Genomic DNA, 25,896 nt, shown 5'->3' with positions numbered 1-25,896 from the left:
AATGAAAACCCCTGAACCAGCTGTCTCACCTTATTAACTAATGGAAGCTCTGTCCCACCAACATCAATGTCCCAAGTTGCAAGTGACCCTGTGTCAAAATCCCAGCATTCAAGGCTATGGCTTGAGATACCTTATTTCATCCAGGCAGGATTTCTTCTGCAAGGGCCTCACGCTTTGGTGTCACAGAGAAATCGAACGTTCTGCATCTTCGAATTGTCCTTTCATTGTTTTCCTCTCCCACTCAGTCTTTGAATATCTATATGTCTGTGAGTTTATGCGAAGGCATGCAAGCACATGTCTAGAATGTGCATATCACCGTGAAAAAACACCGAGGAGTCAGAAAGAACTGCTGCAAGCCTTAACAGGCTGTGTGGCCACGTGCCTCCCTGAGATGCTTTCCTTATTTGGAAAACAAGCAAAAAATACCTCTCTAAAAAGGTTATTCAAAGCAAGTGAACTTTGTAAAGCACCTAACCTATTGTAGGTGCTCAGTAAATGGTACACATGTTATTAGAGCCACAGCATGAAACCAAAGCTAGATAATGATATAATCCACTCAGAAAGCCAGATGTGAACTGTGCCTCTGACAAAGCAATAAAACACATTTCATTTGGCATAAGACATTTTTCTGAAGATTTATGTATTTATATTAGAGAGCGAGAGAGTGCGTGTGCATGAGAGCAGCGGGAGGGGCAGAGCGAGAGGGAGAAGAGAATCTCAAGCGGACTCTGCCCTGAGCGTGGAGCCCCATGTGGCGCTCAATCTCATGACCCTGAGATCACGACCTGAGCTGAAACCAAGAGTCAGATGCTTAACCGACTATACCGCCTATGCACCCCTGACATAAGATATTTTTAAAAACCCACTTAAAAACTATTCTACCCACAGAATCTTCTCCTATCTGTCCACTTGCAGGTTGGAAGCAGTATGGTCTTATCTATCTAAAGATGACTAACGGTTGCCTCCAGCACGATATCGTTTGTCATGGGGCTCAGTTAATACCAAATTTAATTATCTGTGCTGATGGAGAGAGCAGGTAACAGATAATCCAAAAGAGCAAATACTTCCTAGATCATTCATCCAATTTCTTTCCCATAACAGCTTACAGGTATTACTTAGGTCCTGGCTAATGCTGCCATTCTGTAAGACTATATACCAGTAGATGGTGAGAAGAAATTCATGACCTCTCTGATTCAGACAGAACACCACCCTGAACTTGATTATCTGCTGCATAGCATTTGCAAGGTGAGTAACTGGTGGTGGCCTATCACTCTTTATTGTAGAGCACAATAATTATTTCATAGCAATTCCATTAAAATGTTAAAATGCTGCCTAGATGCACATCAAGAACCACCAATTAAGTGTCTAGTTTGAAGTAGCTCTTTAGGTTGGTGTGAACACAGTGCTAAAGAAATCAGAGGGTTCGTTTTTTTCAAGAGAGTAATTAGCATCTTTCTTTTGGTGGTCCTACAAAAGTCTGTGAGCGAGAGACGACGTGAACTATGAACACAGAGGGAGAACACAGAGGGAGAACTATGAACACAGAGGCCATCAGCACTGCTGGATAAATATCACAGAGTTTATGTCCTACTGATGAATGGGGCCCTAACAGTGTTGCCTAACTGGTTTATATGATCATGATGTCCCCAATGTCACCACTGTCACAAGGGACAGCAAACCCTCAGTGCAATTTTCATTTGTGTTCATTCAACCCAAATGTCAAATACCTAGTAGGTGCAAAGGACTGGGCTCCTCATCACTTTATGTGTATCAGTGGTTTTCAAAGTATTGTATGGAGCCCTGGGGTTCTTTCGTGGGGATCTGGTCAGGGTTACGCAAAGTCATCACATTTCAGCTGTTTATTGTGGCCCTAGACTTGACCCTAGACCCTAGACTTGAATGAAACAACGTATCACAATACATCAAAATGTGGAAGCAGATAGGAGAGTCCAATTGTCTTCTAAAGAGATATTTAAGAGATTTTTAAAAAATAACACAATGCCACTCTTCCTACTCTATTTTTTTGTTTTGGGAAACCATTACTTCTCATGAAAAATGTTATATATGTTCATATGTGATGTTTATTGTTTTTTTCAATGAATAAATATTTGTAAACTTTCCTACTTGTAATGTCTAATATGGTAATTATTAATAAATAGAACCCATGTAAACAAAAGGGGCTTTTGAAATCTTTGATAATTTTTAAAAGTATGAAAGTGTTCTGAGACAAAAAAAAAAAAAAAAAAAGCAAAAATTGAGAACCACTACTCTACATCTATCTCAAATCTTACAGCATCCCAAATCCCTGTTCCAACTTCAGTGGTCTTCCCAGAAGTTATCACTGCCTAAAATTATATCATACATTTATTTTTTATTTATCTGTTTTCTCCATAAGCCAGTCACTTGCTAAACTATTTGTTCTCAGATCCATTCCTCACCCTTCCCGACACAGAGCCCCCAGGCTTCTATGCCAAAGACCAGGGGGAGCACTGGCAGGAGAGAAGAGGAGGGTAACAGACACCCAGGCACTTTTCCTCACCCTCTCTCCTTTGGACTCATGTTCTTGGCTCTAGGGCCTATGGACCAGGTCTTTGCTCTGCGCACCCAGCTCCTGCTGAGCACCCTGGCTCCCAGGCACCTGAAATCCTTTCCCTTCCTTTTGTCCAACCCTAGGGTCAGAGTGGCTCGAACCTTTTGTTATTACCTGCTCTCTACACCATCCCAGTTTGACTTTCCAGCTCTGCCCATACTCTGGGAAGAGAAAGTCATCTCAGGTTCCTCATTTAAAATAGGGATAATAACAATGGTCAACCAGAACTTCTGTGAGGATTAGAAAAAAATATCCAGAAAGAACGCAGCATGGTGTTTGGCCCAGAATAGGTCATACATGTTCGTTAATATGACTACTACTGTATTTTATTTTATTTTATTTATTTTTTTAAGATTTTATTTTTTTATTTGACAGAGAGATGGAGAGAAAGCACAAGCAGGCAGAGCAGCAGGCAGAGGGAGAGGGAGAAGCAGGCTCCGTGCTGAGCAGGGAGTCTGATGCGGGCCTGGATCCCAAGACACTGGGATCATGACCCAAGCCGAAGGCAGACACTTAACTGACAGAGCCACCCACGTGCCCTGACTACTACTGTATTTTAAACTTTAGAACTTGATTACCCTGCCGAAAAAAATGGAATCTACTGCTTTCAGCTGGTGTTCAAGTTTTGATTCTTAATCGGGACTCTAATGGATATGGAAATTATTTTTTCCCAAGATCACTACTACAATTATGATAGGGTCAATAACTTTTCTTAATTTTTAACTTCAGTTGGAAAAGAAGTGTGCAGAGAATGCTGTAAGAGACATTCTCCTCTATAATCAGGCATTAGAGCTGCAATAAATCACAAGTCTCCCCTTTTTATATCACTGCAAGAAGGAAATAAAGCTCAAATTTAATCAGGACGTAACTCTCTGCCAGGAACTCATGAAGAGCTTCATACACACTGTGACACTTAATTCATAACCTTATATTAGTTCATAACCTTACTAAGCGGGTATCATCATTACTACCCCCCCATTTTCCAGACGAGGAAACAGGCTCAGAGAAGTTCAGGGCTTGCCAAGTCACAGAGCCCATAAAGCGAGGAAGGGATTTTTTTTTTTTTTTTAAAGATTTTATTTGTTTATTTGTCATAGAGAGAGAAATGAGAGCAAGCACAGGCAGACAGAGTGGCAGGCAGAGGCAGAGGGAGAAGCAGGCTCCCTGCCAAGCAAGGAGCCCGATGCGGGACTTGATCCCAGGATGCTGGGATCATGACCTGAGCCGAAGGCAGCCACCCAACCAACTGAGCCACCCAGGTGTCCCACGAGGAAGGGATTTGAACCTGGACTGATGTGATGATGGACCATTCGTTCTATGGTCCTTTTGGAAAACAGAAATAAAGCCACCAAAACACACAGCTCCTGCCCACAGATAGTTCCCTAGGGATCTTTGTATATGTCAGTAACATATATTTGCTCACATTTCTTTTCAGAGACATAGGAAGACAGATGTCCTCAGCTATAGGCTTTTTCTTCCCTACTCTGGGATGGCAAAATATGGATGGTTTATATTTGATGAGGGGCCATAGCAGGTAAATTCCCAGCATTCGACAACTTCCTTCCCTCTGCTCCTTATGGGGTGCACGGTAGGACTCCCTGGCTGGGCCCAGCAACCAAGGTGATGTTGAAGGAAGTCACCTACAAGGGACGCTCGGTTGTCCCTGGATGCTAAGGCTCCACTGTGCTGCCATGCCCAGCATCAGGGCTCCCTCACTTCAGCCTGTCACTGCTGGCAGTTTCCCGGATGACAGGACTCCGGGGGTAAGCAACAAAACAAATACTCCTTTGGCTGGAGCCCCTCCCTTAAACCGTCCTGGTTCTCGACTCTCGGGATCCTGGGCTGAGAAACCCCGAAAACCTATTGCTTCTTTTGAAGAACGGGTTCTCCTTTCCCTATGAGAACGCTAACAGTTCATTTCGTCTCTCCATGAAGACAAACACTTTCCCTTCCAGAGGCATGCCCTGAGAGTCAATGAGACACACCACTAAAGAGGTATTCCCATCACAAAAGGATTTTTGGACAAGCTTCCTTTAAATATTGAACTTTGTCCAAGAAATGAAAATGTGAGCCAAGTGACCAAAAATTCCACTCCTTCCTGTTTTTTTAGGAAGACGTGTGTTCAGCAATAGAAACTCCATGGCATTGGTCAGTCAATCTCCACTTGCCCCGCGGTAGTTAGCTCTGCAGGGGTCCACTCAGTGCAGAGTGTTCTGCCAAGCGCCGTACCCTGGGGCGGAAACAAGAAGGTGGAACGGGCTTGGTGCAGGACACGCAGGCTGTGCCTGTGAAGCATCTTCTGTAGTCCTACTGTGGACCTGGTCCTGCTCCTGGTAGCCAAGGTCAAGAGAGGTTAATCTCATCCCACGCAAGTTTACCTTTTCTTCCACTGGTTCCATGAGATGTAGCAAAAGGGGAAGGAAACCTGAACGATCAACCCCAATGTCGAATGTTTGGTATAATTAGTGGATTTTTATCCAAGGTTCTTCCCTTTTTCACCTCAATTCACCTGGCGCATCTATTTCACCATGATACAGTGTGATGCTGAGGGAAGGAACATGTAAAGTTTATCCAGCACTGAGCTGAGGGGTTGAAACGTAGCATTTATTGAATACCTTCAACCATCCCATGATGTAGCTACTGTTACATGCATTTTACAGATGGAGAAACAAGCTTAGAGAGACTGAAAATTTGCCAGTAAAAGTTGATTACTGGGATTCAAAGTCACATCTGACAGACACTAATGCTTTGGTTCCTTTTTACTGCTGTCCCCCAACTTCCCACTCCAGACTGTCTCATTTTCCCAGAGCATCCATTTTATTAGAAGACTTCATGGAAAAGCAGATTATGTGAAGGAAAATGGATAGAATTATCACTTAGACATCGCATTTAGCATGAGTTACTAAAGCTAAAATGACAGAAAGGTCCCGTCTGCAGAGGTCTTACAGACAATACATGTCCCTAGACCTACAAGATATTTTAAAGGAAACGAATCACTCTCTACACATGGAGCTCTAGGGCAGGCCCGTAATTGGATCTCCCTTCAAAATGACATTATTTAAGTATGTATACCCTATCTGTAGGGAGGCATACCACTGGCCAGTAGGGCAGAGAGGGAAGACCTGTGGAATCAGGGCTCTGCTGACGAGCCCTGCTCAGATAAACAAACCTGCTCTCTGTAGAGGTCAGTTGGGAATTCTAGTACAGGCTTAGGGGTCTCACCCTCCCTCCAAGTAACTTGTACCACTGTTCCTTCCAACTTCATACTCTATTCCGGGCAAGAGTTCTGGTTAAGTCACTGTTGTCCATCCCGCTGTACTTGCAGATGTACGTCCACATCCTTACAGTATGGCTCTGAGCCGGCCCGCGTCTCCGTGCAGCACTGACCGCCACAGCTGGCTAAGGAAGGACGCCACGCTCACTACCCAAGTTAAAGCAGCAGGGGCCCCATCCCCACCGCATTACAGTTTTTGTTTTTCATCTCTGTTTTCCACTGAATATCACATATCCCTTTTGCCTTCCCAACTGATGCTGAGATGTAACAACTTGTCATCCGAGATCTGGCCCATTAAAATTACATAGCACAGGTAATGGAGAACTCAGTGCAGGTTGGGACAGCAGATAATTAGCCTTCCCTTACAGGGCAGTCTCTAGGTCTTCTGAGCTCCCTGTATCTACTTCCCTTCTTCTCTGCTTCTTATCACAGGGAGGCACTCACCGTTTTTCAGAGGCATCTCTTGGGATCTGCTGAGTGGGGGTAGTTTATTCAACACTGTCCTCATTAACAGAGCCACCAAGTCACTGCAGTACTGGGTTAACAAGGCAGGGAATTGTGACCATCCACAATAGACCGTCAATTCTCCAGTAGCCAGTGGGGGTGTGGAGGAGTGGATTCAGCTGTATCTGCATGTTTTCTATGAATTTACAACTGAACAAACTTGGGCCCCAGGCACCCCAGAGGAGGCAAGTTCTTAAAAAGAGCAGGACCAAGGCCACTTGGGTGGCCCAGTTGGTTAAGCGTCCAACTCTTGATTTCAGCTCAGGTCATGATCTCAGGGTCCTAGGAACAAGCCCAACCTCAGGCTTCATGCTCAACACAGAGTCTGCATGTTCCTCTCCCTCTGATCTTCCTCCTGCTCATTCTCTCTCTCTCAAATAAATAAATAAAATCTTTAAAAAACATAAAAAGCAGAACCTTGGAGTTCCCATCATAAGGACCCAGTATAATTTCTATCAGATGCAGGGCCCTATTTTCATACCCCTCACTGTGACTGTTGGGTTTGTCTTAGGACTCTTCCCAGAGATTTAACATCTGATGAAACAGGCAGAGGTAAATCGAGGATGGTGTTTATTCTGGGGTAAGACTATCACAGACACAGGTTGTCCGAGTAGCTGAGACCATGGCTGTGGAATTGGGCCACCTTCGGTCTGAATCCCAGCCCTGCCTGTGTGAACCTGGCCAAGTTCCTTAATCTTTTTCATCTGTGAAACTGAAATCATACTATGTGCCTTAGAGGGACCGTTTTACATTTTAAATGACATAATATAGGTAAAGTATTTAGGGTAGTACCTGTCCAAAAGACGGCAGCTTTATTATTAGGCCCTCCCAACCAGTAAATTCTTAGAAAGCCTAACAGTCTCTTAGATCCCAAAGGCAAATCGTGTTTTCAAAAGCCCTGGGAAAACTTACTAGCTCACAAGGCTGTCTTGGGAGCTCCATTCCTGGCCTTGATCTCTTGAGAGATCAAATCGAGGTAACCTTGCACACCACTGATTTCACTGAGTAGTCTGTCCCAGATGTGACTGGTAGGCTATCTCCCCTCTTCTCCACCAATCTGTACCCACCCTCTACTGAGGCTGGCTGCTTTAACACTGGACATTGGCAGGTTCAGGACTCAATTTTCTGAAAACCAAGTGAGAAGACCCCACCAAATGGCTTTCTCCCTGAATAGTTAGGTGTTCATCCCCCAAACCAGGATTTGCTCTAGCTCCTTAAAAAAACATTGAAATTTCCCAAAGTCTTTGAGACATGACAACCTATGAAGAGATTACAACCCCAAGACAGAGCAATTCAGCAATGAAGACTGCTAACTTTTAAAAATCTTATTGAGTCTTTTACAATGCATTTTATTGTTCTAGGGATACTGTTCAGAAATTGCCAATGGTCACCATGAGTTTGTGTTGATAGTTATGCAGAAGAGTATGCAGAGAGGGAAAAGCAATAAGCTCATTTGTTTCTCAGCACCACTTAGAGATGATCAGGGCTCAGGGCTGGGTGTTTCTACTCTCAGGGCCTCCTTCAATCCTTACAACAGTCCTGTGAGATCGAATTATAGTTCTCAGTTATGCTTTTACCAACATCACAGAAGACCCTGTGAGGGCAGGGCTCCTTGAATCAATTCAGGTCTCCGTCTGCAAGGCCAATGTTAGCCTGACCACAGGTAAATACATTTTGCTGATGTACACGCTGTCTTACCAGTGTTACACAGATTTATATCAAAACCAAAAAATGAGGAAGACCTACAATAAAAAAAAAATAGTTTAAATTTAAAGGCTAAAACTGTGGAAGGAGTGAAGAGCCCCTTCAACAGATGAATGGCTAAAAAAGACATGGTTCATATATACCAAGAATATTACTCAGCCGTCAGAAAGAATGAATATCTACCATTTGCAGTGACACGGATGAACTTGAGGGGATTGTGCTAAGTCAAATAAGTCAAGCAGAGAACCACCATTATCATATGGTTTCACTCATATGTGGAAGAGAAGGAATAGCACAGAGAACCATAGGGGCAGGGAGAGAAAACTGAAGGGGGAGAAATCGGAGAGGGAGACAAACCATGATAAACAATGGACTCCCGGAAACAAACAGAAGGTTTTAGAGGGGAGAGAGGTGGGGGGATGGGGTCGCCAGGTGATGGGCATTAAGGAGGGCACGTGATGTGATGAGTACTGGGTGTTACATGCAACTAAAGAATCACTGAACACTACATCAAAAACTAATGATGTGGGGTGCCTGGGTGGGTCAGTGGGTTAAGCCTCTGCCTTCCGCTCAGGTCATGATCTCAGGGTCCTGGACTGAGCCCCACATGGGGCTCTCTGCTCAGCAGGGAGCCTGCTTCCCACCCCCACCGCCACCCCCTCCTGCCTCTCTGCCTACTTGTGATCTCTCCGTCAAATAAATAAAATCTTAAAAAAAAAACAAAACTAATGATGTACTATACAGTGGCTAACTGAACATAATAAAAAAAAGTGAAAAAAATAAAATTTAAAGGCTAATTATAAACCCAGTTCCCTGACACCTCATGTCTGAAGAGCTCTCCCCACGGACAGTTTTATAGTCTCATGTTTCCTGCCACAATATTTTGAGAGAGGATGAAACTCAGCTGTAGCCTCATGAGAAAGGTAGCCAAAGGGATGCAACTATTTCCACAATGCACTTGATCACTGAACAAACTACCCATTTTGGAAAAACCTACAGAGCAACTTGACATTCTGGACATTATGGAAGCTGCTCAAGGACATGCACTCTGCTTTGCTCTCTCAGTGCCTAAAACAGAGCCTGCTCCAGAGCAGGAGCTTTTCAAGCATTTATTAAATGAAAGAATCAATGAACCATAGTAATAGGTCATTATGGGCTCACAAAGTGTTTTCATGAGGCTAAGTCATCCCTTCCCCGATCTCGGAATGGAACATGGAAACACTTCCAGTGCCTGGACATACACCTTCAGGCATTTTGTAGGTGATTTTTTTAAACAGGAGCAAACAAAAACAAAATAAAACAAAACCCAAAATAGAATCACTTCCTTAAAAGTTATAACAAAGTCAGGTTTTGTAACATTTTCTCCATCCTAGACAACCTCCTAGAACCACTGATTGAGAAATCTTTAGCCATGTGAAGGAAAATTTGCAAATAATGATTCATGCTATGAATGGTAGTGGGAGATAAGGGCATGGATTTTTTGCTACTCTTGAACCCAAACTCTGACTTCTAAATAACCTACTAGCTGTACGACCTTGGGAAAGCCCCTTAGCTTATTTAAATGTCAGCATCCTCACTGGTAAAATGGAATTTTAATTAACTGAGTTGTTGCAAGAATTAAGAAAGATTAACAGTGGCACTTAGCAAGCCCAACAGACATGAGTCCCCCACCCCCACCACCTGTCTTGCTTTCCTTCCCTGCTCTCTCCTTGCATGACACCCAACTATTCTAAAACCATAAAAGTAGGTGAGATCATGTAATTAATTTTTAAATGTTCTTATTCCTCCTGTTCAGAGACTTTTTAAAAACATGAGTTGGAGGAGCTCTAAGTTTTCCACTCATTTTTTTTCTTAGTGTTAGAACTAAGATATGACGTCCTATTATATAACAGAAAAACAGAGAAGCTGAGGGCTAGAACATAAAAATTATTGTTAACTAGATAGGCCATAGAATAAAGAACGATGTAGCTATTTTCCTGCTGTTATCTCTACAAGTGGTTGAGGAGATACAGTGCAAGAGGAGGTGGCCTCTGCTTCTGCACTGAAGGAGGTTTTAGAAGCTTTCACAGGGACATCTGTTGACTTTTTCACAAAGGAAGCTTAAGGGGATCAAGGGGGAGTGGAGGAGACTGTGGTTCACAAGGGAGCCACATCTGTTTGGTATGCTCCCAACTGAGAACACTGGACTTCAAAATAGTACGGGCATCCTAGTTAAACTAGGATCAGGGAACAGATGAAAGCTTTTCTTTCCCCCTGTGTTTCAATGGCAGAGATCAACAGCTGTTTATATGCTTTCATACCTAACTGAGGGTGAAACCTTCACATCTGTCAGTATTTTCCGGTCCCATTTCCTTGGATCACAGTGGGGAGGAGGTGAAGTCTGAACTCCTCTCAATGCCCAGGCAAGAACACAGAAATATGCCTGGGATTCAAAGCCCTAATGCTAAGCAGAACTCCCCATTTCTCATCCACACGCGGGGTCTGCTGTTTGCAGAGAATTCTTCTTTTACTTTATCCTGACAGACATCTTGATCATTTCCATGATAATGACTCACGGCAGAACAAAGATAAAAAAAAAAAAAGAGAGAGAGAGAGAGAGAGAAAAGTAGGCTGGAATCAGGGGGAGGAAGAAGAAGAGGAAATGAATTCTAACAAAGAAAGTGGCTCCTAAAGATAAGTTTTTTCAAAAGATGGTAACAATATAATCCAAGGGCAAATGACAGAGGTGAGCAGGATGCTGATGAAGACCTTTAGGGCAATGGTGGAGGGTGGTGATTTTTACTGACCCCTAACATTCCACACTGGAAAATTAAACAGAGAAAATTAAACTCTATGAAGGTGCAGAACAGACTGAGGATGGTGATGAAGGGATTCAGAGATTCTGTTTAACTTTCGATCACCAGCACTACAGACATGGTGGGACTTTATAAAGATTATTTTTTCCTCCATCCTTCCATCCATCAATCTGTCTGTTCATCCATTTAATAACTTATAAGGCAGCGAGACTGGACTTAGGACTGGAATATTCAAATGAATAAAATACATTCCATCACCTTAAGGGGCTTTATATTCTCATGGGCAAAAGCCTTCACAGGGGACATGGTATAAAGGATGCAGGAAAATTCACTAGAGAATACGGGGGATTCTAGAAGAAGAAACAAAATGGATAAAACCAGAGAGGTAAGAAACAGACTGTTTCTGGGGGAATGAAAAGCATTCTGGAAAGTTAAAATAAACAAAAGAGTGGCAGGTGCTTATTACAAGTACAGATTCTTAGGTCTCATCTAAGAGATTCCAATTTGGTTGTTAAGGGGGAGGGACAAAGAATTTGCATTTTGAACAGAAGGCCCATGCAATTCTGATACAAATAAATGTTTGACAACTCTAACTTATATAGATTAACACTTCCCCAAAGATGCTAATGGTGCTTCATTAAAAAAAAAAAAAAAAGTACTCGTTCAAATTAGGAAATAAAATACTACATACTAAACAAAATATTCCTTTCTCGGAGATTTATAACGTACATTAGCACATTAAAAGTCCTGCAGTAAAGAAACGGTTTTCACTCAGCACTTTCCAACTTATTTCCCATGCACAAAAAAAAAAAAAAAAAAAAAAAAATTACGGTGCCCCTATTTAGATCTCTTAGAACTATGTACTATGGAGCAAAGGTTGGGCAGAGCTGAAACAGAGGATTCTGACCAGGTGAGTATGTTCTGCAAGCCCACTGAATGGCTAAGGAAATGTCTGGAAAAAGACAGCAACGTCAATGACTCGGGGGGATATGGCGGCATCTGCTGATTTCCTCCTAGTAAAGTCTAAAGCCATCTATGATGTCCTAGTTTCCAAGCAGACTGCCAGAAGCTTCCTTACTCTCAAGTAACACACCATGGCTCTGCGATGTTATTTCTGGTCACCAACTCTATGTGGTAACCACAGCTGCCAGAGACAGTCGAAGTGCCCAGAGTTCAAAGCATCAAGGAGCAGAAACAGAAGGGGAAAGACAAAGAGGACGTATCTTTGCCCACATTTATTTATCTTTATTGCTATCACATGTTCAGCACAGAGCATTGGCAGTTGGGGAAATTCCTCCTAGCAACAAAAGAAGCCTCAGACAGTCAATGAAAGTATAAAAAGATAGGAACCTAAGAGCTTCCCATCCCCCTGAGGTGCCTATTATATGGTTGGGGGAGTTCTGGAACCCTGCCTTCTTCCTTCTGTGCTGGTGAGCCAAGGGAATTTGCACAACCCCACATGCCACCTCCTTCCTTAGCAAGGAACGGCACAGAGCAGGAATATGAGGGAGCTGGACAAGTCAAGGCAGCACAGTGATTCTGCGCCAATCGGTCTGTGTGCTGAATATTTCAAGATGTCCATACTGCCCTAATCAATGCATATGCTTCTCTCCCCCTGGTATTAGCTTAATTACTTCCATACCCCCCACCTCCACTTCCCATTTGCCACATAGGGACACATACATCCCATCTAGAGGGGATTTCAGCAATGTGTTCCAAATGCCTCTTTTATATCCCAAACCATCTCAGAGCTTTTTAATACTACTGTCCAACAGCACAAGTATTTTCTCAGTCATTCCACAAATATTTCCTGATTGCCTACAAAGGTTCCAGGGTACCATGTTAGACCCTGGAAACACAAGAGTAGAAGTAGGAGATTGCTCATTCCTAGTGAATCTTGGGCCTAAAAAACAAAAACAACAAACAACAAACAACAAACAACAAACAACAAACAAACCCGAATTTTAAGTTTAGCCTGTCAGTGCATAGACAAATCCAATTATCAGCAGCATAAAGAAATATAAAAGGGAAAGAAGGTTTCGTCCTCTTCCTTGAAGAGTTTTATGGCTCAGAGCACCAAGCAAATGAAAGCATTCACATCTCAAGAGTCCTAATGGGTCCAGCAGCTTACATGAGTGTCTAACAGTACAGCCTGGAATTAATAACAAATGATCAAGAGTGGGCGGAACAGAATGCCAGGACCTCTATTTCCCTGGAAGGCCAACCCCTGTTTGCTTGATCCGCAAACAAGCAGATTCTCACACTGGCATTCTCCGATCTGAGAGATGAATACCAATAAATGCACCAGAGTTAATGAAACTTTAACTAGTTAGTTAGCCAAAATATAAAAATTCTATGAGGATAACTAGGTGGGTTTAGAGTCTAGTCCTAAGAAAACCAGCAAGATCAAATCTAACATTTCACCAAGACAAATTTCCCTAGCATGTGGTATGTGTACCACTGAGGTCCACAGAATAAATATAAGTAGTCCACTAATTTTTTTTTAATTTCAAGGAGGTTCTTGGATATGGAAAAAGACACTGCAGGTATGGTGGAATTTAAGGGAACATCAACGTGGTGTTACCCAGCATTCAAAGACAGTCCTAGAAAAAGCCTCTGCAAACTTTCTGAGCTTGGGTGGGATGCACCAAAATACGCAAGAAGCCGGCCACAGACTTACCCACACAGGTTGGAAATATGTCCTCATTGTTGATCTGGACCTCAATCCAATCCATAAGAAGGTTCATGTACTGAGGAGCTGGGAGGGCAGTTGGCTTCTTGTACTTGAGGTCATCCTGCCACCGATACTCATATTTGGGGCCCCCTGACATCACAGGGCAGGTCTGCTCAGTGCAGAACTCGCAGATGGTGCCATAGATGAGGTTGATCCGATTGAAGAAGTCTACCACGTGCACCGCCACCCAGTCGTTCTGGTCCTCCCCACTGGGCAGCTGCACAGCTGCCTTCAGATCCACACCAGAGTTGAGGGATGCCTGAGCCCGTTTGTGGAGCTCAAATCTCTGCGTGCCAGGTTCAAATTTCCTCTTGGGCCGGAAGGTCTTGTCCTTGTTGAACACTTGCTTCAAGGCTATGGACATGGTCTTCTCCTTCTCTTCCTTTTTTTTGCAGGAAGCAAAAAGGCACCTAGAACTTTTCAGGGAGAGGTCACAACCCAGCAGGGTTTTCCACTGCCAGCCCTCTGGCCCCAGGCTTGCGGTCTGCAGCTTTTAATCTCTTTTAGGCGGCCCCCTCCATCTTCCTTTTGAATAGTCTCCAAGAGAACCTCATGTTTCTTCCTAAAGGCTGTAGAGAAAAGGGTCTTATTAGCATCCAATCTGCATGTAAGAAATGTCAAATGCTGAGATCTGATTTCCACCTTGCTTCTGCCAGTATCTACTTCCACCCAGGTATAAAGATACTGAGGACATGCCAGACCCCCGAACATGTGTAATGGTGATTCAAACCACACAAATAACTCTTTTTCTTCATGGCCTTGATCAAATCTCTCACAACTCTTCCTCTGTGGTCATAGGCTAATGGATTCTCCAAGATATTAACATGAACACATTAGTCAGGCCCCAGCCCCATCTCACATATGCGCCTTTCTAGAGCATCTGCCCCACTCCCCACTATGCCTTTATTGAGTAAGCACAGGATCACCATCCCATGCTCTTAAACATAACTGAATGGAGCAGGGGTGGCTATCACACCAAGCTGGCTAATAAGAATATTTCTCCTGGGAAAGGGAAATCCTTCTATACTGTTGGTGGGAATGTAAGCTGGCTTAGCCACTCTGGAAAAAAGTATGGAGATTCCTCAAAAAGTTGAAAATAGAGCTGCACTACAACCCAGCAAGCACACTACTGGGTATTTACCCTAAAGATACAAATGTAGTGATCTGAAGGGCCACATGCACCTGAATGTTTACAGCAGCAATGACAATAGCCAAACCATGGAAAGAACCTAGATGTCCATCAACAGATGAATGGATAAAGAAGATGTGATATATATATAACACACAATGGAGTACTATGCAGCCATCAAAAAGCCCCTCAAAATCTTGCCATTTGCAATGACGTGGATAGAACTAGAGGGTATTATGCTAAGTGAAATAAGTCAATCAGAGAAAGACAATTATATGATCTCACTGTTACAAGGAATTTGAGAAACAAGACAGAGGATGATAGGGAAGTAAGGGAAAAATGAAACAAAATGAAACCAGAGAGGGAGACAAACTATAAGATACTCTTAATCTCAGGAAACAAACTGAGGGTTCTGGAGTGGAGGAGAGTGGGAGGGATGGAGGGGCTGGGTGATGGACATTGGGGAGGGTATGTGCTGTGGTGAGTGCTGGGAATTGTGTAAGACTGATGAATCACAGATCTGTACCCCTGAAACAAATAATACACTATATGCTAATTTAAAAAAAAGAGTATCTCTCTTTGGAATTTGGGATCAGGGCCCAGACTTTTTCAGGCATTGTTCCTGAGAAACAATGAAAACTGGGCCTGGCTGAACCCTATCTAGACCACAGGCAGTGCAGTTAAGAAGTTGCTCTGCAGACAGAGGAAGAAGGAGAGAAGAACCAGGAAGGAAGGAGAATAAAGGTGCGGAGAGAGAAGGAAGGGGAGAGAAGGAAGAGGAGAGAGGAGAACGAAAACGTCACTGACATACAGAAGAACAGATACAAGAGCACAAGTGGCTACAGGGAGAAAAAGATAAGAGACAAAGAGAAACAGTGAGGAGAGTGGCTTTGTGAGTTCCTCATAATCTTTTAGAAATTAGTTCCAGTTATTTTTTTTATTTATTTTTTTTTTTAGTTCCAGTTATTTTTGAAGTCTAGCTGTGATTCCAGCCCTTGAGATCCATAGGTTTTTCCCTGAATTAGTCAGATAAATTCTTAGGTGGCTCAGTCACTTGGGTGGTTCAGTTGGTTAAGCCATCTGCCCTTGGCTGAGGTCACGATCCCAGGGTCCTGGGCTCCAGCCCCACATCGGGTTCCCTGCTCAGCGGGGAGCCTCCTTCTTCCCCTCCCTCTGCCCCCTACTTGTGCATGCTCACTCTCTCTAGTGCTCTCTCTCAAATAAAAAAATAAAATCTTTAAAAAATATTAATCTCTTGGTTTACTTCAGCTGACTTCGAGGGTTTTTCTTTCTTTCCAAGAATCCTTAACTCTGACAGCATTTATCACCTCTATAATATTTCATCCTTTTCATCTTTGCTGTCATAACCTAGAGTTCTGAGGCATGGGTGTACAACAAAACTTTCTGTGATAATGCAAATGTTCTATATCTTTGCTGTCCAATATAGTCCCACTAGCCATATGTGGCTAATGAGCACATGAAATGTGGCTAGTGTGGCTGAGGAAATGAATTTCTCATGTTATCGAAGTTGAACAAATTGAAATTCAAATAGCCACATGCAGCTAATGGCTACCATTTTGGAAAGTGTAGTTTTGGTCTTCCGTGCTCTCTTTACTACCTCATTTGACCTTACAAAATCCTAATGTGGTTTATAGTAGATTTGTAGTAGTTGTCACTATCCCTGGATCTCTAAGAGATAAAGTTACTTGCCTAACAATGTCCCATAGCTATCATGGGCATAATTAGGATCAAAATCAAGTTTCTTGACTCCTAGTAAATGTTCTTTGCACACAGCCTTATATTCTAAAAAGTGATGTCCTTCAACCTTTCTTTCTTGCTGGTTCCTGAAGCCCCTTTAACCCAGACCTTCCATCCACAAATTCCCTAAAGACCACAAGTATTGACTGGCTGGATGTAAAGATGGTGTCCTGTGGCTTGGAAACAGACAGCAGATAACTGAACCATCCATGGATCACGTCCTAGCACAATGGACCACCAGCTGTGGCCAGATTCAGAAGAGCCCATGATGGAATCTGCTCCAATGGACTTCGGGCACGGATCCCACTGTGTTGCATTTGCCCCCACTCAGATGGGGTTCTGCTATTCCACACTCAAACACGGCTTGGCGAAGCATTCAACCTTACGTTATTTAGGTAAAAGCATAAAATCAAAAACACCTGAGACATGTGTACTCTCTCTCATAGGCTGCTCTGTGCTCAGAACCGCTGATGATTCAGGTGCCTGCCTCCTCCCGGCCACCCTCCGCAGCCCCTGTCTGCTCAGTGCCTCCCTCTTTTTTTTTTTTTTTTTAAAGATTTTATTTATTCATTTGACAGAGATCACAAGTAGGCAGAGAGGCAGGCAGAGAGAGAGGAGGAAGCAGGCTCCCTGCTAAGCAGAGAGCCCGATGGAGGGCTCTGGGATCATGACCTGAGCGGAAGGCAGAGGCTTTAACCCACTGAGCCACCCGGGCGCTCCTCACTGCCTCCCTCTTATCTCTCTCTCTTCCTATTAGCTTTCTTTCCACTGAAATGCCACAGGGACCAGGTGGGGTTTTCCTCCTCCTCCTCACATGGCATTGAGCACAAACACCTCCCACAAAGAGATCCACGTGGAAAAGCAGGTTCTGTGGCTCTCTCTGCCTGAGATCGTCTGTGAAATCACACTGCTGGGGTGCTTCAAACTATCACCACGAAGGAAATCACCATGCAAACTCTGCAAACCTCAGGAAAAGAAAGAGGCAATCTTTCCCTGAAAGAAATACCTTCCCAAAGGCTTGGCTGGCCTGTAAAGATGAGAAAACTGAGGGCCCTAAAAGTGCTTTTCCAAAAAATATGAGCTAGAGGTTGGGAAGATAGAGAAGGGATGGTGAGGGTTTTTTTTTTTTTTTTTTTCTTTTTCTTTTAAAATGCCCAACAGTGGGGTGCCTGGGTGGCCCAGTCAGTGAAGCCTAAGGTCATGGAGTCAGGGGTCTCAAGATGGAGCCTGACTTGGCACTACGCTCAGCACAGAGGCTGCTCAGGATTCTGTCTCTCCCTCCTCCTCTGCCCCTCCCCCTGCGTGTGCACACACACACACTCTCTCTCTCTCGTTCTCTCAAATAAATAAATTAATTAAATCTTTTTTCAAAACCCAACTTCAGGACGCCTGGGTGGCTCAGTCGGTTAAGCGTCTGCCCTCGGCTTAGGTTGTGATCTCAGGGGTCCTGGGATCATGTTCCAAGCGGCTGCTTCTCCCTCTGCCTGCGGCGCCCCGGCTCTCTCTCTCTCTCTCTCTCTCTCTCTCTCAAATAAATAAATAAAACCTTTAATAAAAAAAAAAAAAGAACAAAACAATAGTCCCTCTGTATCACAAAGGCTTAATTGCTGACAGAAAAGCAGCAACCACCCACCAGCCGCCCCTTCTTGTCTCCAGCAAGTAAGACTTGCTGTTCTGTTATTCTGACAATGAGGGGGCCATCAGTTACCATGGTCCTCAGAACAATCTTCTTTCATTGCCTTACATGACCCTTGCTATCACTTGCTGGGCTGTTTCCCTGAGGCCTGAAGGATCTGCCTGCATGGACATCAAGCTGAAACCTTCCTCCATACACCAGCAGGCTCCTATGCACACCCGGGAAAGACCTGCTAGCACCTCTGAGGACAGGGCGTGAATGACACAGAATAATCACAGTGACTCCTTGTCACGGAGCCCGGCAGTGGCTGGTACTCACAAACACTTCAATAAATAGTAAAACCTCATATGAAGTTTAGAGATTTTTCTTCCAGAGACACTTAGATAATCAACTTGAAGCTATCAGTCTCTTGAACTGGCTGGGCATTTATTCAGGACTTTAACCAGCTTGAAAGTCATGCCTCCTTTTTGCCTCAATGTAAAAGGCTTTACTGGAGGGGGAAAAAAAAATCATCTTTGCAGGATTTATTTCTCAATCATGTCCCTTAATGTGCCGCGACTGGGTACCATTTATTAAACTCTACTATGCACCAGATCGTTTACGTATATTATTACCATTTTAATCCCCACTGCAGTCTTGTATGGTGGATGTTTCTATGACCACTTAGCATAGAAAGAAACTGAGGCTGAAGTAGATTAAATAATTTGGCAGAAATCACAAAATTGGTAGATGGTAAGGCTAAATTTTGAACCCAGAACTCTTTGGCACTGAAACAAACGTGATTTTTTTTCTCATTAACACTGCTTTAAAATCTCATGAACATTTTTATGTTTTCAAAGCTCCTCACAACAAGATTAGAAAGTAAACTAGAACAGGTGGTATTTTTTTTATCTCTAATTTTACGGATAAGGAAACAAACTCTGGGTCTCCTCTAGCGCTCGCATTAACCATTCTGACATGCTCAAACACGAGGATGTGTCTTCTGCTCAAACTTTTTCACCTAGAATAAAGTTCCCTGGAGACGGGACAGATTGGTGGTTGGGTTCCCATGTTTAAAAACATCGGCAATCCAGAATGGATAATAACAATTTCATCACACCACTGAATAGCTGAACCAAAAGGCACCTATGTCTTTAACTGTCAAATGCTGTACTAGGGCAGATACCCAGAGGAGTTCTGAAATGAACAAGGGAACAGGAAACCCACCTGGCCTTACTGACCAACTCAGAGACCCATCAAGACCCCTGCCCATAATTTATACACTGTGCTTATTAAAGGGTTAGAGCAGTGCTTCATTGATGTGAAGCTGGAATCTTGTTAAAATGCAGGTTCAGATCCAGTAAGTCTGGGGTGAGGTCTAAGCTTCTGCATTTCTTTTTGTTTTTTTTTTAATAAGATTTTTATGTATTTATTTGACAAAGAGAGATCACGAGCAGGCAGAGAGGCAGGCAGAGAGAGAGAGAGGAGGAAGCAGGCTCCCCGCTGAGCAGGGAGCCCGATGCGGTACTCGATCCCAGGACCCTGAGATCATGACCTGAGCTGAAGGCAGAGGCTTTAACCCACTGAGCCACCCAGGCATCCCAGCAACTGCATTTCTAACAAGCTCCCTGGTGATGTCAAATCTACTGTCCTTGGAGGACACTTTAGGTCACTAAGAGAGCTTGTTAGAAATGCATGCACTCATGCCTCGCCCCAGACCTAGCAGATCTAAGTCTGCACTTTAACAAAATCTCAGAAGTATACACTTTGAGGAGCACAGAGTTGGAGGGCTGCCTCACTGGCTGGGCAAAGGGATGACAACATAAATTTCCATTTATTGTTTCGTCAACAGTTTGCTTCATAATCATTGTCTTCAGTGTGTGTGTGTGTGTGTGTGTGTGTGTGTGTGTGTGTGTGTGTGTGTGTGTTTAAGAAGAATGGGGGGAAACTCACTGTTTTGAATACAAATGCCTTGACAGATGGTGCCCAGGACCAGGTCTATTGAACTGGACTGATTTGGAGAGCACAGTGCCCAGAACCCAGGAGGCAGCCAGTGAATAGTTCTCCATAAATGCCAGACAGAACCTGGACGCCGCTAATAGGGCCGCAGCCTCGTGCAGGAAAGCTTCTTTGGCTGATGTTAATGTAACGTTAGCAACAACACAGTTGTTATTCTCTATCTTTGTCCAGTCTCCGAAATGAAGGAACAAGTCCTAAGTTTTGTTTTTATGTTATGAATAGCATCCAGTATGATGCTGGTTCTCAATGAAATTCTGAAGCCAATTGCTCATTCAATCAATGGATATCTACTAAAGACCTTTAATGTGCCAGACTCAAGGCTAGGCACCACAGACACAGAGCTAATGAAAACTTGGTGTCTGCCTTTGAAAAGTCCACAATCTGCTGTCTGGTTTGAGGTTGGTGTATTGGCTTTTGCTTTATAAGCCACAAAGTTAAATGCACCAACATGGCTAGTGATATGATTTCTTCACAGGATTACTCCAGTTGGGAATGAAAAGGACAATGAAGAATGAAGTCTTGTGGAAAGAGAAAAATGGAAACCCAAATAAACAGCATAAAATTGACAGGAGCTCCATGTGTTCTCCATATTTTCTGCTTAATAGATCAATTATAGCAATAAAACATGTGCACTATAAAAATATGCAGAGAGAATTCGGCTGGGCTGCAAGGGAATGTTGACAAGGTAACTAGGCAACCCTGGCAGGGAAAGTTCTTATTTTTCTTTTCCTATTGATGTCTTCTGCCTTATTAGTTGAAAATTCACATTCAAATTCAAATTGCCAGGATGAGGAAGAAATAAAGCAATTTTCTCATTCACCCTTGAGAGATCCATCTTCTCTAGCTGTGACCACCTCTAAAGAGATGTTGGTAGTACAGGACAGTACTATAGTTGGTAGTACAGTGGGCAGGACAGAAGGAGAAAAACCAAAGCTGATACAAGTTGGGAGAAAGAAGTTCAGTATCTCATCTATGGGATGGAGAACTCCTTCTGGAAGGATCAGCCAACAGGGCAATTCACCCCAGGAAGCTAAGGGAAATGCCCTAGAAGTGCCCCACATGTGGGGCGTTCCATGTCATTTTCAGTGCTGGTGTCCCAGGAGCTAGGATGGTGCCTGGCACAGAGCCAACGTCGCTGAATGTTTGCTGATGAACAGAGGACAGTAAATGAAGGATCCTTTACGTCCAAGTGAAACCAAAAAGTGAAAACAAACTGAACCTCCTATACTTTAGTTATCTGGGGACGCCCACCCACGTCTGCAAGCTCACTGCCAACTCACTGAGGTCCAGTCCTACCAGCTGCTGTGCTGCTCTGAAGGCTCCCGTCCTCAAAGACGAAGGTATCTGTCCCACTTCTTTCTCAAATGGGCTGCTCCTTTCCCATGTGTTACCTAAAATTCCAGCTCTTCAGAACTGAAGAATGACTAAGTCTGATATCTTATCTTCCCACCATTTTTCTTTATGGCTAGAATAGTGCATGGAACTCTTCGTTGATACTCCAGAAGCCAAATAAAAGCAGATTAGGTTTTTATCTTAGAGGACTGTGTGTATGTGTGTGTGTGTGCGTGAACATGCACATGCATAAGATGAATATCATGTGACCTTCCTAGGCTCCACTAAAGGACATGCCTAAAAAGTGATTTCATCAACCTTTTTGTACTGTTTTACTTCTGCCAACTCATTAAATGCTATCTTTGCTCATAAGACAACCCCAACTTAGAGAGATTCCTGTCTGAGAGGCAGCTTTTTTCTCCCCCCAACTAATCTACCTCCCCAACTTTGGGCTGCCATATCACTGCATTTTAGATTAGCTGGGAGAAACATGGCTGCCTCAATTTAATCTTCAAAGACATGCACGATTTCTAAGCTTCCAAATGCCTGTGTTATTTCCGAACCAGGTGAAGTCAGTATAAGCAGGTGAAACCCTACAGAGGCCTCTCTCTCTCTCTTTCTCACACGCTCCATCATTTTCTGGCTCTTCAATATCCATACAAGTTAACACTCTCACTCGTTCCCTCACTCATTTATTCAGTCACCAGCGCAGACATGCTAGCACTGAAAATGGGAGTAAACATTCCAAAGATGGAAACATCACATGTCACCTTGTTATACTGCAGAGACAGCAACAGCAGTGATGGATCGGGCACATGTGCTCACAGCAGGCACCTGTACTGAGCCACCATTTCACAGACACGGGATCCTCACCATTCAGAAGAGGATGCGTGATGGTGAGAACCAGCAAGAAGAGCAGAAGGATAGGAGAAGGTGCGATTTATTTGGTAGGGTTTAATTCACCACATACTCACATTCTGCTGAAGAAAACGCAGCCTTTAAAAAAAAAAAAAAATGTTTTCTTAAAGAGAATAATATTCTCTGAGATACAGGCTTTCTGGAGGCCGGTAGAGATTGGCTTGGATTCTCCATAATAAGGAAGATGGCAAATCTTTGATCCAAACTTGGGCAGGGCGGATCTGATCTTGCCACCATTAATTTTTTAAAGGGGAAAATGAACTTCTCCAAGTCAGTAACCACTTGCTCTATTAACTTCCAAATTTTTGGACTATCTAGAAAATATTTTTATGGTTAAAAAAAAGACATAGGATTTGAGAACCCAATATGTAAGGCATGTACAAACAAGGGCATGGAGGATAAGAAGGGAATGACAAAGCTAATAGAATAGTTGAAATTTAAAAACTGAGGCAGATTTTTTTTAATTTTTAAAAATAAACAATTTAATTTTTAACATTAGTATAATACTAACCTAGATTTTCAGATTTTTACTCAGATTTTTTAATTCATTTCATGTCAGTTTCAGAAAGTTAGGCCTTTTAAGTAAGTTTTCCATTTCATGTTTGGTGAATTTATTGACATTAAGTTTCATAATATTCCCTTATGATTCTTTTAATGTCTGTAAGATTTGCAATAACAACCCTATGTTGATTTAAATATTGCTAATTTGTATTATGCTTCTGCTGTGGAACAAATGTGTGCCCCAAAAATTCATATGCAAAGCTCTAACCCCCAGTGATGGTAATAGGAGGTGGAGCCTTTGGGAGGTAACTGGGTTCAGATGAGATCATGGGAGTGGGGCCCGATCTTGGAATCAGCACCTTTATATGAAGAGGAAGAAACATCAGAACTTACTCTCTCTGCTACCTGAGGACAAGGGAAAAGGCAGCCTTCTACAAGCCAAGAAGAGGGCTCTTACCAGAACCTAACCATGCTGGCAAGGTTTTTCCAGCCTCCAGAGCTATGAAAAGTAAATTTCTGTTGTTTAACCCCAAAAAAGAAAAAGATGAAGGCAAGTTAAAAAAATGTATTTTTACTTTTTAAAGCACAGGTGTACACCAATTGGTGTGATGTCACTCAGAACCTCTATCGGATACGGGGATAAAGGTCATTGTCAATTACCATTTCCTTCTTTCTCTCTGAGACAGAGTATGACAATTCTTTCTTGGGAAAGTCCTGCTTTAAAGGAAAAATGTTCACATTCAAGGAAGTCGGTTCCTGTAACTGTCAACAGACTTATTTACTCTTAGCCACTCTAAGTGAATGTGAGTCTCAGGATCTGGAAAATTTTTATCCCTGGCACTATGGGAACTTGTGTATGACATCTGGAACCACTGCAAGAGATCTGTGAAGGGGGGCAGAGAGAACAAAATGGGCTAGAAGACTGGAAATTGGAAAATACAGTTCTAATTTTCAAAAGAATACTATTTTGGGGCGCCTGGGTGGCTCAGTGGGTTAAGCTGCTGCCTTCGGCTCAGGTCATGATCTCAGGGTCCTGGGATCGAGTCCCGCATCGGGCTCTCTGCTCAGCAGGGAGCCTGCTTCTCTCCCTCTCTCTCTGCCTGCCTCTCTGTCTACTTGTGATCTCTCTCTGTCAAAGAAATAAAATCTTAAAAAATAATAATAATAAAGAATACTATTTTAAGCTTGAAGAGATGGGTAAAATTGACACCAATCACAGGCAAGATTTAGAACAATATAACCCAGGAGCTCAGAGCACAGCATCTAGAGAGGGTTGTTGTGATATTTCAAGAGGGTATATGTAAAATGTTTGGAACACAATAGGCACTGAGTAATCTGGTCTGCTATCATCATTATCACTCTTTGAGTCATATTATGATGCAAGTTTTTTAACAGTCAGATTCTTGAGAGGCCAAACAGACACTGAAATCTAAGAATGCTTAAAATTCTATTCAACCTGATTATGTAACAGTAACAATAATTAACATTTACTTACTTTGCATCCATTTTAATTTTTGTAACAACCCCATGGGTTAGGCATTATTATTCTCCCCCACATTTTGCACTTACAGAAACCTGAGACACAGCAAGATTAAAACTTTGTCCCAGGTTGTAGAACTGGTTAAGTAGCCAAGCTGACTCCAAAACTCTGACCTTAATTAAGACTCCCTCTTTAGATCATTGGGTAGTTCACAATAAAAAACAAAGAAACAAAACAAAAACAGAGGACCTTCTAAGGCCTATCTAAGGAGGTTGGGGGGAAGGGATGGGAGAAACCAAAGACTTAGCCCTATTGTACCTGGTCACGGACCACTCCCAAAGACATGTTATTTCTTGAACTTTTGTGATTTAAGAGAAGATCTGGATCCAGCAGCTGGAAATGATTCTAACTGGCTTTGTCTTTGGACAAGACACCCTTGATGAGCCTCAGTTTTGTCTTTAAAGGTAATGGTGCTTCTCTCTCAAGATTACTGCGAACATTAAAGAGATAATGCCTGTGAAAGCACTCCACCCATGGAAAACCATTATGCAGTTATTGACATGGGGACTGGTGACAAAGGGGACTATAACTTTGGACAGAACATGAAGAAATTACATGAGTAACAGAAAATGACTCCTTAAATGCAAATATGTGTTTAGGAGTAAGAAACAGGGTGAGGGAAGGGGGACAATGGGAACCCTGCATAAGAGGAAACAAAGAAATCAAATGCTTCCTTACTGCTTAATTTGGAGTTCTAATTAGAAGTCTTTCTAATTCTCTGGCAAAAAAAAAAAAACAGTAATCTAAGTGATCTGATGATGAGTCAACATTCCCGAACATTTATAATGCACTTAACTTAATATTGTAAGAGAGTTCCAGTATTTTTGCATATAATAAAATCTAATGCAATATTACTTCATGAATGTGGATATATCAGGGCAAATTGTATGGCCCATGCTCTCCCACTAATCTCTCAAACACTTTTTAGAATGGAGTAAAGAAGTTTCTCACTTAAAACTTCAGAACGCTTTACACTGAATATATAACACACTGGGTTATAACTCAGCTGTGACCTCTGCTAGAATGATCCTGCTGGAAGATTCAAACTGCACCCCCAGGAACTCTCAAGAGAGAAAAGACAACCATCTACCTGGGAGCTTTTCAGTCTGCCTAGGTGAAAACAGATAGATGAACAGGATAAGACAGAGATAAAACCGATACAAATAATTAATGATGCCATCCTCTCTATACTTCTGAACAGTCCACAGCAACTGAAAAAGAGGTTTGAAATAAAATGGAATCAAACAAGTAACTGTGAAGGTTATGGCCACCTGGAGGACTGAGCCAGACCCTACCTCTAGAGTCAGAAAGATAGGGTCTTGAATCCAAACTCTGCTTCTTAACTAGTTATCCTTCTCAGTTAAACACGCCTTTGTGCGTCAATTTCTTCTTTAGATAATTGAGAGCACTAATACCAGTATCATAGTGTGTTTGGGGTTAAGTGAGATAATGTAGTAAAAGCTGGGCTAATGTCAAGTATTAT

The 25,896-nt window shown here is 42.8% G+C and overlaps 1 protein-coding gene across 2 annotated transcripts in view; it reads right to left on the bottom strand.

Annotated features, from left to right (window-relative positions):
* Positions 1 to 25,896, bottom strand: part of LOC111159867 (MOB kinase activator 3B) — a 219,814-nt gene that overhangs the window by 131,073 nt on the left and 62,845 nt on the right. For both annotated transcript variants that reach the window (XM_022522518.1, XM_022522519.1), the window contains exon 2: positions 13,548 to 14,170. In XM_022522518.1, coding sequence (XP_022378226.1) covers positions 13,548 to 13,965 — 418 coding nt within the window. In that variant the 5' untranslated portion in view covers positions 13,966 to 14,170. The remainder of the gene's footprint in view (positions 1 to 13,547; positions 14,171 to 25,896) is intronic.

The sequence above is a fragment of the Enhydra lutris genome, unplaced genomic scaffold (genome assembly GCF_002288905.1).
Source record: "Enhydra lutris kenyoni isolate GAN:26980312 unplaced genomic scaffold, ASM228890v2 scaffoldscaffold70, whole genome shotgun sequence".
Lineage (NCBI taxonomy): Eukaryota > Metazoa > Chordata > Mammalia > Carnivora > Mustelidae > Enhydra > Enhydra lutris.
This window is presented reverse-complemented; position numbering and strand designations above follow the sequence as displayed.